The sequence below is a fragment of the Pecten maximus genome, chromosome 13 (assembly GCF_902652985.1).
Source record: "Pecten maximus chromosome 13, xPecMax1.1, whole genome shotgun sequence".
NCBI classification, from domain to species: domain Eukaryota; kingdom Metazoa; phylum Mollusca; class Bivalvia; order Pectinida; family Pectinidae; genus Pecten; species Pecten maximus.
Window position 1 is genome coordinate 18797105 of NC_047027.1, and position 18118 is coordinate 18815222.

An 18118-nucleotide genomic window follows, 5' to 3' on the forward strand; every position below is an offset into this window, starting at 1 on the left:
TATGCTGTGCTCTTGGAATTTTGGGTTTATTAAATGTGAACTTACTCTTGGATTACGGATATCTTTGTATTATTTAGTGTTATTTTTCCATTTTATACTGTTTTCGAAACCAAAACAATCTATTGTTATAGCATGAAATATAGTTAAGACAGATCTACTTCTATCACCTTCAACTGTGGAGTAGACATGTCTCAACTATATTTCATGCTATAACAATACATGACATCACAACCATGTTTTAAGGTAATAATATAAATGGGAGTGATATAAAAAGGATAGGATATAAAAAGGAAATGATATTAAGGAATATGCTATGAAAAGGAAATCACACTGTATATAAAAATGTAATGATAGTAAAAGGATATGATATCACAAAGATATGATATAAAAAAGGAAATTATATAAAATGAATTGATATGAAAAGAATATGATATAAAACAGATATGATTTATAAAGAAATTATGAAACAGGAATGATATAAAAATGATTTGATATGAAAAGGATATGGTACAAAAAAGGATGTGATTATCAGGAAATCTTGTGAATGATATAAAAAGGATATGATATAAAAAAGAAATGATATAAAAAGGCAATGTTACTGAGAAGATGTAATATAAAAAGGATATGATATTTAGGGATCTTATATTAAGAAAATGATATGAAAAGGAAATAATTATAAAAGGATATGTTATTTAAAGGATGTGATATGAAAAGTAATGATAATAAAAGGATGTGATATAAAAAAGAAGTTGACATAAAAAGAAATTTTATGAAATATGAATGATATGAAAAGGAAATGACATAAACAGAAATTGACATAAAAAGGATATGATATCAAAAGGAAATGCTATAAAAATGATTTGATATGAAAAGGATATGGTACAAAAAAGGATATGATATAAAAAAGAAATAATTTATAAGGACATTTTATAAAAAAGGGATTTATATAATAAAAAGGATATGTTATTTATAGGATGTGATATAAAAAGGATATGATATTAAAAGGATCTGATATGAAAAGAAAATGATAGAAAATGGAAATGATATAAAAAAGGATGTGATATAAAAGGGAAATTGTATTAAAAAATGACATAAAAGGGATGTGATATAAAATTGATATAATAAAGAAAGGATAATCATGATATTAAAAGAAATTGGTTTAAATGGAAATGATATAAAAGGGATGTGATATAAAAAGGATGTTTTATTCTATCATAATATGAGATGGCAATATAAGACTTTCAAAATATAAGAAACCAACATAAGAATATCAAAATATGAGATGCGAAAACAGGATTATCATATGCAGTACGAATCATAGTAAAAAAATAGACATTTAGCGCAAGAATTGTAACTGTTTTTAATCAGATGCACATAACATTCACACAATACAATGCACATATTTCATTATGGCTATGCAACGTACACAGTTATACACACACACACATGTAATGAATCTGTTAATATGTGTACGGACCGACAGGCGAGAGTTAATAATGATATTAACCACGAGTTTGAACAGTTGACTTCTCTGGTATGATACTCTCACAACTATATACTATCAACTTTGACTAATCATCTTAAACAACATTATCCATATCCTCGCTAGCCATAATAGGGACTTATTAGGACTATCTGACGATGAAAATGAAATAATTATTGCTGCGGTGCAGAATTTTATTCTTTATTCTAAAAGGTTTGACTAAAAGGAACCTGAATAGATATCAAAGTTAACCCCCAGTAACAAATTAAACTGAAACTATGTACGTGATAATTATGTATCAATATATAATATTCAAACAACTCGCAACTTATTTTCATTATATATGCTCCACCAATGTTCTTTAACTGATAGTTCATTCCTTGAATATACATCTGATGTTTTAATTCATTTTCATTTATATTACTACATATGTAAATTGTAAAATGATTAAGCAGTATTGTGACTGGAGCACTATGCTATATAAAATTATGTTAAATTTCGGAGGGAGATTGATTGATATCAGGTTTAAGCTTTTCAAATCCTTTTCCAAATTATGAACAAATATTTTTGTATGCAATATCTATGGATTAAACAAAATACTGTTTAAACTAACCATAACTAATGTGATTAAATATCCATGTATTTAATTTAATACAATGTAATATAATTTATTTTTATTCCACTAATGTTCTAATCTAACACTACTGTCAATCACTCGTTTTAGGTAAAATAACAATAATTCGACAACTGCGCTGAATACTTTGGCAAAACTTGAGCGAGAAATGGATTTATAGAATCTTCAAACTTGTTTCTAAATCCCTCATGATGAAATACTTTGTAGTATGTATACTCGTGATTAAAAAAACCTCCGGTTGTGTGTGGCATGATTCTACACTTGCTTTCCATAATAAACAGTAGCCCTCCATCTCACACCCCATCAAAGGCATGAAAAACATCCTGAATTCTACGTGACCGCTACACATGTGTAGACAGTTCATTGATCTTTTTATTGATCATTCTGTTATGAGATGAAGTACGGGCGGACGGGTGGGCGGACGGACGGACAGAAAGCTAGCTAGCCAGCCAGCCAGCCAGACAGCCAGACAGGCGTGCTAAACTTAGTAAATAAATAAATTAACGAACGAACGAACGACTATTTCGAATGAACGAATGATTGAAAACAGACGTTATGGTGATAGGTTGACATAAGTGTCTATGACAATTGTTCCTTTTTCCATTATCGCCTTGTTTATTTTATTGAATATAGTTGAAACGAAATAAAAGGAAGTTTAAACGTAAATAGTCGTCTGTCATATGAATAAGTCAATACAAAGGAATGTTCTAATACGGAATCATAAAAGGGGAGTATTGCTTGGAAAATTCGACAATATATTGTATATAAAGGCCTATTTTTTTTTAATTAATACGTTTGGAAAGTAATGGATAATTTAAGTTTTTTTTTAATTGTTATTTTTATTAACAACAAGAATACATATATACAATATATATTTAAACAGTTTAATGATCTCTAGATTGAACTCGTTTTTGCTTTTTCTACACACGTTCTTATTTACTTCATAGCATCACTGCTATTGATTACGAGGATGACATATATATAAATATATTCAAATCGTGTGGGTGAGTCCGAACTTTTCGTAACATTGACATGTGCCCGTTGGAAGAGTTCCGAGGCTGTTCGACAAGGTTGTTACGCATGCGCTTCGCTACGAGAGAAACAAAATGGCGGCCACTAAGATGGCTGGAAAGACCCCTGGCACTGGGGGTATAGTTAGAGTAGGTTACTATGAAATGGAACGGACAATCGGAAAAGGGAATTTTGCAGTTGTCAAATTGGCAACTCATATTGCTACAAAAACCAAGGTGAGTTGTCCTTGTCTCGTCAAAATCTGTCAAATCAACGTAAGTTTTCAGTGCTTTCTGGATCCAAGTCGGATCACGGTGTTCGCGATCTCGATTTGTAAACATTGAACATTTGTTCTTGTGTTGTTATTTGGTTAAATATTTGGAAATTGACAAATACTCTAGTGTGTTTGTCACATCGGTAACAATGACTATGGGTAAATTGAATAAATAAGGTCTTTATTTGGTAAATAATCACCATATCTAGTGTTAAATTACTAAGTCATCGAGTACAGATCTATCATCTAGAGTTAGCCTTTTCAAAAGGACATTCTCAGTAGAGAAGGTATATTATATGCCATGTATCTCATGATTATAGACGAAACAATATACCCCCTTTAAGAGTAATCTCAACAACTACTGGATAAACAATGATATTGAATTCTGCTCGTCTTGCTTCCAGTATCACAAAAATAAAATAAAATGTTTTAGTACAAACACCTGTCGGAGGGGGACAGACATGACATTGTATCTGTTAATAAACTGGATAATGACTCAATTCTGAGTAAAATTTAACTTGTTAAAATGAGAAGGAAAATCAACATTGCTTTCAGTAAACATCTTTTAGTTAACTATTATTTACCTTTTCGTAAATCAGTTGCAATGCACTTTTAAATATGAAATAATATATTGCAAAATTTACTGTACTGCTCAAGTGATTTTGTCTATCTTATGTAGCAAATACCTACTAAAACTGGCATATGATAGGCCAGTTTGTTTATTATACACAAGTTGACAGTTTTCCGCTACTTGGCTATTTGAACATATTGGGAAATAGGGTGAACATATTCTATCTGGATGTTTCAATCTGTAGGGAAATAGCATGCTGAAATGCTGTCCAAATATTTTTATTGGTAGAGAATCGAAGTAGGCTGAACATGCTGTCAGAACCTGGGTTGGTTCAGTAGCATATTGGTACCATCCGACACTGAATAGATACATGTATGCAATGGTCACCATTGCCTGTTCATCAGGGTGAAAAAAATATTTTTGAAAGCACTCGTCCTAGGAGATGAGTGCCTCATGAGAACCACTCGTCCCTGAACTAGAATCACTCGTCCCTCCGACTTCAGTTTTTAAAAAAAACACATAAAACATGTGTAAATATGTTTTGATCATTACTAGTTGTAATTATACAATTTGAACTACACTTTTGTGAACATTTCCTTAAAAAACGAGTCAGTATATTGTTTGCTTCGCCATGGCCTAACAGGAACTAACAAGTCGGTTCTAATCAGAAAAACCTTTTTTCCAGATTTTGTTTTGAATAAAGTTCAATCATGTATTTGCCTGTGATACTTTTTAATATTAGGTATTAGAATGCCCAAAAACGAGAGATAAAAGTGTACAGAAGTGTGACTCGCTTGTGTTCAAATAGTGGCATTTTGAGTGCCGTTAAAAATTGTCGTATTTGATATGATACGGGTCCGGATTTATTTCTGTCATTTACCTGTATTAGTCTCGCCCTTCTTGATCACAAAAATGCATCAGTATCACGTAGACGCTTCTGCAGTGCAATCGAGGAGAGAGGGCTCACTGCTCGATGAAACTGCTTTAAGTATGATTTAATCCTAATTTGTTTAGAAAATTCTATAGAATTCGTGGAATAAACGTCAAAGACAATATGTATAAACATGATTTATTTGTTATTTTCTTTTGAAATTTACTCATCACCAGGGACGACTGCACGACGACATTCACTTGTCCCCAGCCAAATTTTACTCGTCCAGGACGAGTGGACGAGTGTTTTTTTCGCACCCTGCTGTTTTAACGTGGCGACCCGCCACCCTTAGCTGGGTACCGCCATGCTTACACAACCAAATTCACTCGATCCGCCACGCATGTAATTGTTACCTAATACCCCTATTTTGTATCAATTTCAAGCAGAAAACTGACCCGTTTCTATAGCATTCGATACTCATTACCTATGGCCCCAGTTTTTACAGGTGAACTAGCTATAGGTCTAATTGACGAATTGCGATCTCGGTAAGGTGCCTCACCGTTATGTTTTGATGCGATCGACTGATCTCTTGATCACACCTATATCGATGGTAATAATTAATTAATAGTAGTCTAGGTGTACTGTTTCTGACCATGCGAACAGTTGTGATTGTATGGTTTCGATCGGGACATCAGAGAAAATGTTACCATCATCGACATCGGAAAAACCGACAAGATTATTTTTTTCACAAGAATCAATATTAAACTGGGATAATCAGACTGATAATATTAATACCTAAGCCGATGTTCGAGAAGCTTGGATATATTTTTGAAAAATTCACGGCAATGTCACCATGAAGAGAGGAGCATCAGCTCCTTTTTTGTAACACCATGTGAACGACATGCGATCGCGACACCTGATAGAAAACCTGTTGCCAACAGGATGAAATCTTTGATACATCACGCAAGCCACGGCTACAGAAATGCGCATGGATTGTGTATGAAGATGACGAAGGTAAGTTTAAAATTAACCTATATTTGATTTGATAGATAATGATAATGATAGTGTTATCTATAGGTATTTGATTTTCTTTAATTATTATTAAATATAGATAAGTTATAATTAGCACCTCAAGTATATACAATGTAACATGTACATTTGTAATTAATATGTACTAATTTGATTATACAAATTATAATTTTTGTTAAAATATAATAAAAAAACTTTTTATAGATTTATTGATGGTTTTAATTATTTTGCTTATTACAAATTTGTAGGAAATAGAAGTTCATAATTATAATATGCATGGTAATAACCACAATAAGATTCATTAAGCTTTTCAAAAATATTTATTTATTTATTACCACCAGCAGGAACAGGCTCTCTCATGATCAGAGGATCTTGAACTCTCTGATGATGGAATTTTCTCAGGGAGTTCCCTACATGAAAGCTGCTTCTCTCTAGAAGGGACTGTGCAACAGCAGAATGTTCATGTCATTTGGAGAGACAAATTGTGTTTGGCTTCAATTGTTCATAGTGAAGACTCTTTTCAGGAGAAAATTATAGTGACTGTGTTGAATTGATATCTTATATGAAGTTATATTGTGGCTTTTGCATTGCTTTAAATACTTTATATATTCTTATATTATGTCCAGTAAAAGTTGCTATTTAGTTTGATTTGTAGATGCTGTATCATAGATATAATAGTTGCTATTAATATGTTCACTGATAATATTATAGTGCAATTTAATAAATTAATAATTGAAATGTTTTAACTTATAATACTAGACAATGCAATATGATCTTGATGTGAATGTTTATCATATTTATAACAGTAAAAGATGCTATTTGAGTTTGTTTTATTCAATATTAAAGAACAGCGAGTTGGAATTGAGATTGAAATGGTTTTGTGAAAATAAATTGATGATTGTCAAAATGAGAAATGTATGTTTGTAGTTTTTTCAAGTAATGGTATAAGCTGTTATTTTGTTTTAATTTACAAGATATATGTGGCATAGAGTGAGCAAATGATTAAAATGCATATTTATTTAGAACTAAATTAAACAACATAATTAAATCTCTATTCTTAATGTCATAATTGATGATGTTTCTCGAAACGTCGCACTGCGATGCTGCATGACATCCACAAAAGTACATGTTCAGAAAAAATTGTCAAAAAATTTTCCTCCACCCATCATTTTGAAATTGTGGTGACCCTGATGTATGTGGAGTGGGTGCATACTAAAAGTACACACCCTTCTCTCACAGTTCTGTCACTTTTGAAGGCATGAACTCCTGGTTGTCAAAGATTTACCTTGGGAGCCATTAAAAGATCGGGGGCTAAATATAAGACATACAAAGTTGTAGAGATAGAGATTTCAAACTTCTCTTCTATTTAAAAAATAATCAAGGGCCTTTTATTCTCCTGTCGCCAAATCAATAAAAAGATTTCCCACCAAAAAAAAAAGAAAAAAAACCAGGAGAGCAAAAATTATACTTACGTAGGAGAAACATTAAATAATATGCACATGCATGCATGAACGTATAAAACAATATGCTTTTGTTTTGTATCTAGCATTTGGGATTACAGTGAAACGTTATGTAACAACCACCTCAAAATTACGACCACCTCACCATTATACTTTTTTTTCAGTCCCGTTGTTATTCTCTAGTTGTCTTTGTGTTGGTCGCTTCAGTAATAGGACCAACCCACAATTCTGTATAATGACCACATTGTCGTTTAAAAATGGTACATTTACTCTACTGGTATCGTACAGAGTTAAGGTTGTTGATGGTCAAAGGTTGATGTGGTCAACCTCTGTATTAAGACCACTTTCACTCAGATCCCCAGCTGGTGGTCTTAATAGAGAGGTTTCACTGGATGTTTTATCAAAGCAGATAAAAATGTATAAAATGATTTCATTTTCAGCTCCTTTCATGGTCTACTCTGGCTTTAGCAGTCATCGGAGACCTGTGGCAGCCACTGTACATCATGACTTGTCCCAAAATTCCCTGATTTTCAAAATTGTTAGTATTCCCTTAATCGTATAGATTAACCCTACAATTAACCATGATCACTGATTCTTGTGTTATTAGGTGGCAATCAAGATCATTGACAAGACACAACTTGATGAAGACAACCTAAATAAAATATACAGAGAAATTGAGATAATGAAACTCTTGAAACATCCAAACATCATCCGCCTTTATCAGGTAAGTTAGTACTGCAATCTAATTAAAATCCAAATGGTGATTCTCATTACGTTACATGAATATCTAGCGACATCGAATAAGGGGTCACATCAGGATGATCTTTTGGATTAACCAATCAAATTTCTACTTACAGAATCTTGGACGTGAATTTCGTATGTGCGAAATAGCATGACTGGAGTGCATAGCTTGCATAATCTGTCAATTTATTGCAGGTCATGATCATTTTGTCCAATGAAGCATATAGCTATATACATGCTGTACCGAAATGGTTAGCTTCAGATGCATGATGTAACGAATGGGTGAGATATAGATGACATCAAAAAATTGACAATTCGACCTGCGCCCAGTTAACGTTGTTCAAAAGGTGATTTAGGCTAATCATAATTTAACAATAATTTTACAATCTTGATAAAATCCTTTTTGGTAAAACTAACTTGACAAAAGTTTATAATGAGACTATAACACCTGTCAGTCTCTTCCTACCTGTCCACTTTAAGGAACATACCTACATTATTGAAGTAAATGAGAAATGAGATTTTCACTTATTAAGTGATTAAGCTAATCACCTATTGAACAACTGGGCCCAGAAAGTGAAATATTGAGTTAAAAAGGTCACCAGAACGTGACCCCCTTGTGCAATGTTGTTAGATGTTAATGTAACGTAGTGAGAATGACCATCTAGATTTTAATTAGATTGGTCAAATTAGTAGAGGTACTGTTTTCAAACTAATGAGTACACTGCAGACTTAATTTTTAATTAAATTTAAATACTGCCTTGAAAACATTCTGCAGTAATTAAGCATGTTAACACATTTCTTTACTTGATCATAATTCACTGTAAAATATTCCCTAGATAGTTAGGTATACTCACGGTATATAAAATGTATACATATGTACCCTAGAGGGTTTGATTTGAATTATTGGTTTTGACCCTTCAGATTTCTGAGAAAAAGTTATTCGACTTATGAAAAGACTTTAAATCAATGGTCAAATAGATGCCCCAGCAATGATCAAAGCAAAATTAACTCCCGAGTGAAAACTATCAATTATATACGGTAATGAGTACCGAGTAGCCATGCAGGATTTCGCTTCATCACCTGCATGAAGTTATATTAACACAACATTCTTGGGTGCAGGTACGTGTCCACCATTTTGTGTATGCGTTTTGCTGTCTTTGAGATCTACTCTACACTAGAGTAATCTTTCTTTTGATATTCGCATACAATAACAAGGTGTGTTTAATTAACTTTGATTTTAAAGAATGATCGATTATGTAATTTAGCTGTTGATGATCAAAATCAGGAAGCTTTTCTCCGCTGGTCCTCAGCAATTATCAGTACAATGCTATTGTCCACAGTAGAGGGGCCGCGCGCAGTGTCCAAGTGGTTTTAGGTGTCCATATACTTGATCACTAGCCCTCCACCTCTTGGTTGCAAATCCCACATGGGGCAGTTGCCTGGTACTGACTGTAGGTCAGTGTTTTTTCTCTGGGTACTCCAGCTTTCCTCCCCCTTGAAAACCTGGCACGTCCTTAAATGAACCTTGCTATTAATAGGACGTTAAACATAATTGATACAATGCTATTGTCCACAGTACAGGCCTATTGTTATCCTTGAATGACTAGGGCCATTGACCCTTTTATAGTGTTATCACACGTGGAGACAGTAGTGTGACACTGCACCCGGTCACAAGTTCAAAACTCTTGTATGAAGCCTTGGTGGTATGACTATTGAGGGACTTTATTATTATAATTTTTAAATGAGTTATTTCCCTTTATTTCAATATTTTCATTGTGTCTGCTCTAGTTCTTTTAAGACTTGTTTTAAACCAATCTCTTTAAAACTGGATAGGATTTGATTTGTTCCTATGACATAAAGCTTTGGTTTTCTCAAATAAGCAGCATTTGGATTTAGACAGTTTTCCATGTTTCAAGGATCTATGGCACTTCTTAAGCCAATGGGCATATATATATATATTGTTCCAACTGTTTGTACACTTTGTTTTAGGGGCATTCAATGTATGGTTATTCTTGATGCCGTTTTAATTGTTAGAAATGCTTTTGCTTTTATTCTGTGTTCTATATTGTGCTCAAAAATTACCTTGACCCAACTGTTTCTAGTGCATTCAGGTACATATACACTGGTGTTATTAAGAAAAATCAATAGTATTGTCACATTGTACATGTCTATCTATTTTTCCTACGTATTGTCCACTCTGGGGATATAGCACCTGAATAGCAAAATATGACTTTGCGTTTTATAGAATATCAATTCAAGATAACCCACACTGCCAGTTTACCCACCTATGATGAACTTTACTTCTGCAAATATCACAATTCATGTACTTTCTGCAATCAAAGTTGCTTGATAGTATCCATAACTATATGGGATACTGTTGTAAATGATTAGAAAATATAAAAATGTGTTATGTTTACATGTATTGACAGTGTATGAAAGTATATATGAAAATTCCTTTGACAATTTGTCTTCAGAAAATTGAAATCCCATAGCCCAAGTCATTTTTCCATAGACCAATTTTGTAAACATATTGTTGAAAGTAGCATAGCATAAAGTTCTGTGTCACGCAAACACTTGCATCATCCAGCTCAAATGTTTGAAGCAAATAACATGCTGTTCTTGGTAAAAACACCTCATTTGTAATATAAGCTCTGATTGCATATGATCATTTGTCAGAACATATTGGAATGTTGCATTGTTTACATGAATTGTAATATATGTCAGGACTCAAACTTTCATAGCCAATCAGACCAACACTTAGAAATTTTACATAGACCAGTTTTCTACAATCTTGGGCTATCGGACCACCTTTACTTTCGAAAACTGTATTGAACACTTTTTCTCCCACCTTTCACTGATTTGTCTCCCGTTTTGAGTGTACAAGATTTCTCTGTCTTTTTAGTGCATGCAATCTGTCATACTCTAGGGTGTGACAGATTGCACGTGCTCACTTTCTTCACCGGAAGTACTACGGGAACTACTTTTTTTGTTTACATTACGTCGTCTGCTACGTCAACAAACACATTGTGTACACAATAATACAGGTCTACAAAGCGATCTCGGAGATGTTTCAACTGAACAGTTTCCAAAAACAAAAAATGTCTGCCATTCTTTCAAATACAAATGAATCCCCCAACTGTAGGCCTACAACTGAAACTGAGAGCACAAGTGTACCTGACTGCACCGATCGCGACAAAATTGTTCAACTGTCACAAGTAAAAAGATCGCACAACAGCATTTCCTTGTGCCCAACTCCGTCCGATGTCACAAGATCGGTGTTTTATGGATCCACAATCAGTGGGGAAACATTTAACATCCATTTCCACAGCCATAATGACAACACAAAGTCGATTTCAAAGCGACCTCGTGTGATTTACTCCGAGTCGGACAGTGATGAGTGAGTGACGTCACCCCACGTGAAATGGATGAATGGAAATGTGTGCATATTTCCCGCGGTTTTTTGACATGTTTAAAATTGTGTTTCTTGCTACAGAGACATATACTACTGTTATAATGACAAAACAATTAATGTTGTTTGTATAATGCAATTTTAATGTATAACTGAAAGTACCTGATAAAATAAATAGCTATGAATTATTTGAGGCCTACTTTTTTTTGCGTAAAGACGTTGGTATGCAAATATTTTGAGGCGTGAAGTACACTGCCTGACAGATGATATTCATACGCCCATGTGTACTTGTTTACAAACAGACGGAGATCGCCGATGGGAAAACACATAAAGAAAAGAGGTGGGAGAAAAATAATCATTCCCTACCTTGAGGGTGTAACAAAGAAATCTCAACCTTCGGGGGAGATTCTTGAATGTCCAAACCCTCGGCAAGCCTCGGGTTGGACATTCAAGAATCTCCCCCTCAGGTTGAGATTTCTCTGTCACACCCTCAAGGTAGGGAAAGATTCTATTAATGTACATCAGGAAATCAAATAAAACAAAACAACAACAACATAGACCTCATTTTACACTTACATAGTCAGGGAATTAAAAAGAAAAAAGATAGCCTGCATTTATACATGTACATATATATATACTGTATTTTACCAGGTATAAACCCATGCTCAGGAATAACCCACCCCATATTTTTGTGTCGGCGGCGTCGGTGTCGGTGTCGGCGTCGGCGTCGTCCGGAAAATGGTTTTCGTGCGATAACTTTAGTAGTTTAGAACGGATTAATTCGAAACTTCATGGGAAGGTTCATTACCATGATAGCTCGGACAAGTTCGATAACCAAAATTATTCGCACCTTTTTAAAAGAGTTATAGCCCTTTAATTTTTTGCGAAAATGGTTTCCACTCAATAACTTGAATAATTATTACAGGATTAATACACAGGCGACACCTCCACTTCCGTGGAATTCTTGTATCGGCATAGCTATAGGCCTATATTCAAGAAAAAGCCCATTTCCCACTTTAGTCCATTTTCAGTGCACTAGTGCCCTGCGCCGATACCAAGTATAATACGTCGGTTTGATATATTTATGTAAAAGAAAACCCACTTTGCTCATGACCACTTTACCAGGTAGCCTGCAGAAAGCATCTTCAGATAATATAAAAAAAAAAAACAACACTTTGCCCATGATCACTTTACTTATTATCTAATTATATATACACTTTGTATTCGCTAATTTTAAATGGCTGCCTTTTTAGCCCACCATCATCAGATGGTAAGCTGTTCAAATCGCCCTGCGTCCGTGGTCCGTCCGTCCCTCCGTCCGTCCCTCCGTCCGTAAACAATTCTTGTTATCGCTATTTCTCAGAAAGTACTGAAGGGATCTTTCTCAAATTTCATATGTAGGTTCCCCTTGGTGCCAAGTTATGCATATTGCGTTTTGAGACCAATCGGAAAACAACATGGCCGACAGGCAGCCATCTTGGATTTTGACAATTGAAGTTTGTTATCACTATTTCTGAGAAAGTACTGAAGGGATCTTTCTCAAATTTCATATGTAGGTTCCCCTTGGTGCCTAGTTATGCATATTGCGTTTTGAGACCAATCAGAAAACAACATGGCCGACAGGCAGCCATCTTGGATTTTGACAATTGAAGTTTGTTATCACTATTTCTGAGAAAGTACTGAAGGGATCTTTCTCAAATTTCATATGTAGGTTCCCCTTGGTGCCTAGTTATGCATATTGCGTTTTGAGACCATTCAGGAAAACAACATGGCCGACAGGCAGCCATCTTGGATTTTGACAATTGAAGTTTGTTATCACTATTTCTGAGAAAGTACTGAATGGATCTTTCTGAAATTTCATATATAGGTTTCCCTTGAGGCCAAGTTATGCGTATTGCGTTTTGAGACCAATCAGAAAACAACATGGCCGACAGGCAGCCATCTTGGATTTTGACAATTGAAGTTTGTTATCGCTATTTCTGAGAATGTACTGAATGGATCTTTTTCAAATTTCATATGTAGGTTCCCCTTGGTGCCTTGTTATGCATATTGCGTTTTGAGACCAGTCGGATAATAACATGGCCGACAGGCAGCCATCTTGGATTTTGACAATTGAAGTTTGTTATCACTATTTCTGAGAAAGTACTGAAGGGATCTTTCTCAAATTTCATATGTAGGTTCCCCTTGGTGCCTCGTTATGCTAATTGCATTTTGAGATCAATTGGAAAACAATATGGCTGACAGACCGCCATCTTGGATTTTGACAATTGAAGTTTGTTATCTCTATTTCTCAAAGTACTGAATGGATCTTTCTCAAATTTCATAAGTAGGTTCCCCTTGGTCCCTTGTATTGCATTTTTGGACCAGTCTGTCCTGAAAACAACCTGGCAAACAAACAGCCATTATCGTTAAATCTCAAATTTCTTATATAGCTAGGATTGCCTTGTTTGAAAAGTACTGGAGCGATGTCTCAATTTGCACAGATTAGTAAAATGAAGGGAAATGTAGAGAAAAGATCAATCTGACATGGAACCTATGAAGATCATTCAATGGTGGGCGCCAAGATCCCTCTGGGATCTCTTGTTTATTATGCCCCCGATGCTATGAAATGGGGGGGGGAGGGGAGGGGGGGGGGGCATAGTGTTATTACCCATGTCTGTCCTATACCATCCCACCCAATGCAATGTAACTAGCTAATCTCAGGAACTGCTGATGTGATCCTCACCAAACTGTGTTTCAGGGTGTCAATATCAAGTGGCAGAATGGGCATTTATGTCAAGACATATCTTAGTTTTGTTAATAGATATTAATATTTGATATAACAGATCTGTGTTATGTAATATATGAGTACAAACCCTAAATGGTGTGTCTGGAAGGTTTAATATATATTGCAAAACAGAAGTACATGGAATATATAGCACAAAACAATCTACTCGTCTGAAGCTGGACAAGTTGACAGTAAAAATCACTCATACTTTGGCAAAATCATCTGCTCATCATAGGACCAGCTGACAAATGGTTTTGCTCATCCCTGTGCAAAACAGAAGGCATATATAATAGATTAGAGGGTCAAAAAATATATTTCTGTCAAATTAAGACAATTGTTGGAGGGTAGAATGACTCAATGAGAGCTCTCCCAAGATATTTATAGCATATCTTTAAATTTTCTTCTGAAGAAATTGCCACCTGGCTGAAGAGAATTTTTGTGCAGAAAAAGTGTAAAAATAGGGAGAAGTTTGGAACAGGATTCCATGTTGTCCACATATGAAAAAAAAAGATTGATTGTAGGAATTCAGCAAAATAAACAACAAACATGTACATACTAAACATTTGGAAATTTTTGACGTAAATTTATAATCACAGGAGTATGTGATGTATTTTTCTGGGATATTCTATATACAGTAAAACACGGTTATAACGAATTCCAGGGGACTAACTGAATCAGTTCGTTATATTGATAGTTCGTATTACGTGTATTACGAATTTTATTGTTTTTTCCTAAAAACTTCGCTGTCTGAAAATACTAAATAAAATTACAAGCAAGTACAAATGATTAAGGAATGTTCCTCCTCTGTCTCTATTTTCTCCTCGTCTTCACTGTCCAAAACATTCATAATGACTTTTACAACATCTGCATCAATACTGACGAAATCGGTCGCGGTGACCTTTACCCCGGAAGTCTCGTTTTCACTAGCTCTCAATCGCTTGACGATAAAGCCATTGCGAAACATACATATACTGTGTACACACTAATTAGACATCTAAGAATGGATTAACAACTTGACATAAACATCGACAAAACAACTCACTTTATTCAGAGGTCATCGAAAACATAACTCACCGATTCAATAGCCGTACAAAGATATACCCTGAAACATGCCCTCGGGTGCCTATCGATAACACGGTCGTGATCCCCAGGGCATGACTCCGACTTCGGAGATGAGTTCGTACTATAGTGTTAAAATAACATGGAATTTCAGCCGACGGGACCGCTAAATTGGTTCGTTATAGACAATATTTCGCTATGTGAAATTCGCAATATGATTACAGAATTACATAGAAGTAAGAGGGAGAATAGCTGGGGAATCAGGATCAGTTCGCAATATCCATAAAATCGCTATAAGCGTGTTCGTACTAAACGTGTTTTACTGTAGCTAGTATGTTATATATTAATTAATACCAAACTATACCTGAATCCCAGAGAAACATTGTTACAGGCACCTGTGCATGAATTTAGTAAATATTGTTTTGAACTTTCAGTACCTAGGTTTTGATACTGTGGATGACACATGGTATTATTGATTAGGGCTATGTGATGTGCACTATGTCTGACAGCAGTGTCAAGGCTAACCTTGTGTAATATTGATCCAGGCTCTTAGTTAGGAAATGAGGTGTATATATATATATATGTGTGTGTGTATATATTATATAGGTATATACAGTCAGGGAGAAGGAGGTTTAATGCCTTTCATGTTTAATTTGATACCAGTTCATTGGTTACTTGACAAAACATTGATTATGATAAACAAAAACTTAGCAAAATGTATATATATATGTTCAAGGATTTCATCTTTATCAACCGGCTTTTTTTCTCCGTTTTGTTTTTGTTTACATTCGTACCAGTATTCAAATGGATAGATATGCAATAAAGACATTTTTTATATTTATTTTTTTTAATAGTGAAACACGTGACCAGACAAATTTGATGCTTTATCTGTTTCAGGCTATGATATAAAGGCAACGTGTCGTAATTGATTGTACCAGGTCACTCTGACCTTACAGATGTTGACTTTAATTTTAACATTAGCAAGTTAGTTTTTTCTGGGTATATAAGTATCACATTTTGTGAGGGTGGTGGACACAGGATTTTTTCTGCCTTTATATTTCGGGGTCGATCTTCGGCCCCTTTCTCAATTACAAATTACCTTATTTTTTCCTAATTTCAACAAAAATTCTCAACTGATAGTCAACATTTAAACATTTAATCCCATACTATTACCAGGTCGTTGATTTCATGATTAGGCTATATATGCTGTTGTCAGAATCTTCTTGAGGCTGCAGTCTATTTTATGCCCCCATTTTTAAATGCTTAGCTGAATCAAGTTGAGGTGGCCACATACCAACATGGCAGTAATACATAACAAAAAATTTTCTACTATAAGATTATTTGGTAAGATGACCGTAAGTGGTGGGCCGATAATTGAAAAATGATTTGAAATCAAAAAGTGTCCAAAAGTGCTTGAAAAGTACTAGAATTCATACTTGCTTTATGAAACATGTTTTTTTCAGGATCCAATAGTTCATCATAGGAAAATAATAAAAGAAATATTTTAATCATTCGTATTCTTTACTTTAATTTATTATAATATTGGGTTTCCAGTGTTTGGTCATTTATTACAAGCACATGTACCTAGTCTTTCGGATATACTCATACTTTATATATATATGACAAAATTTTGTCATTTTTATCACCTTATTAAGATGAAAATTGAGAAAAAGGGCTGGAAAATTGCTTGAATTTTGGTATGAAAAATCTGTACGAACCAAATGTATGGATGATCAGTATATGTATAATAGCTGGTTCTATATGAAATGTGCTGTACATGCTTATGGAAGGATTACAGCAAATTCATGCATGTCATAAAAGTAATTAAAGACATTTGTGCCTTGAATATTAATTGATGTTGTGAATATCAAATTGAGTATAATTAATGTCTATAGAGAAGTGATTGGTTTCCACTTGATCTGGATCTATATTTGAGATTTTAATGTTCCATTAATTTTTAGTACCTGTCAATTTTGTTACAGGTAATGCAGACAGAACGCATGTTATATCTCGTCACAGAATATGCCAGTGGAGGGGAAATATTCGGTAAGCCTGTTTGATAATAGCATGGTGATGATTTTAATTAACACTTGCTTTTTTTTTGTGCCTGAGAATTTTATCACATCCCCCTAGCTCGCTCCAATTCCCAAATGGGATTTCATGCAACATAATTCTTTAGAAGAAAAGAAAAAGAAGAGAAAAAAATTGAAACAATTAAAGGTGGTTATTTTTTTAGATAAATATTATCAAAGTAAACTTCATGTATACATTTTTGAACAAACTAAAAAAGAAAAGAATTGTCAATATGTATTTTGAATTATTTTATAACTATATATATGAGTTTTTACTATCAGAAATTAGTAAAAAAAATATTAACAAAATAAACAAGCTAGATGTAACTGCAAGAGGATTGTGGCGACACACAATGGGGCAATATTGTAGAAAGTGGAGTTGGGTCGTTTGGAATACGTACTGCTGACGTACATTTGTACCCTTGCCTTACACCTAGGTGATTACTCCCACAGTATGACCCCTCATATGCTCCATCAGCACCAACACGATTGATCAAAGTTAAAGAACTGCAATTTTTGCCTTAATGTGCTCTGGATAGCATGCAAAGGGCCACATATATGTTGTTAAGTGACCAGGTAGCACCCAGCTACTACAAAGAAAACTGTGGGTATCCACCTCAAAATGACGTTGGCTGTTGGCATGGACACACAATAAACCTAACAAACTTATAAACAGTAAAATAATGAAAATTGGTTACCAGATGAAATAACATCAGTGAATTATATATAATTAGCAC

General features: G+C 34.3%; 1 protein-coding gene across 1 annotated transcript in view; it reads left to right on the plus strand.

Annotated features, from left to right (window-relative positions):
• The first annotated feature begins 3214 nt into the window (after window positions 1-3214).
• The window catches only part of LOC117340293 (serine/threonine-protein kinase SIK3-like), a 57403-nt gene continuing 42499 nt past the window's right edge, over window positions 3215-18118 (plus strand). The window contains exons 1-3 of the mRNA XM_033902059.1: window positions 3215-3364; window positions 7941-8057; window positions 17292-17355. Of these exons, the coding sequence (XP_033757950.1) occupies window positions 3224-3364; window positions 7941-8057; window positions 17292-17355 (322 nt within the window). The 5' untranslated portion in view covers window positions 3215-3223. The remainder of the gene's footprint in view (window positions 3365-7940; window positions 8058-17291; window positions 17356-18118) is intronic.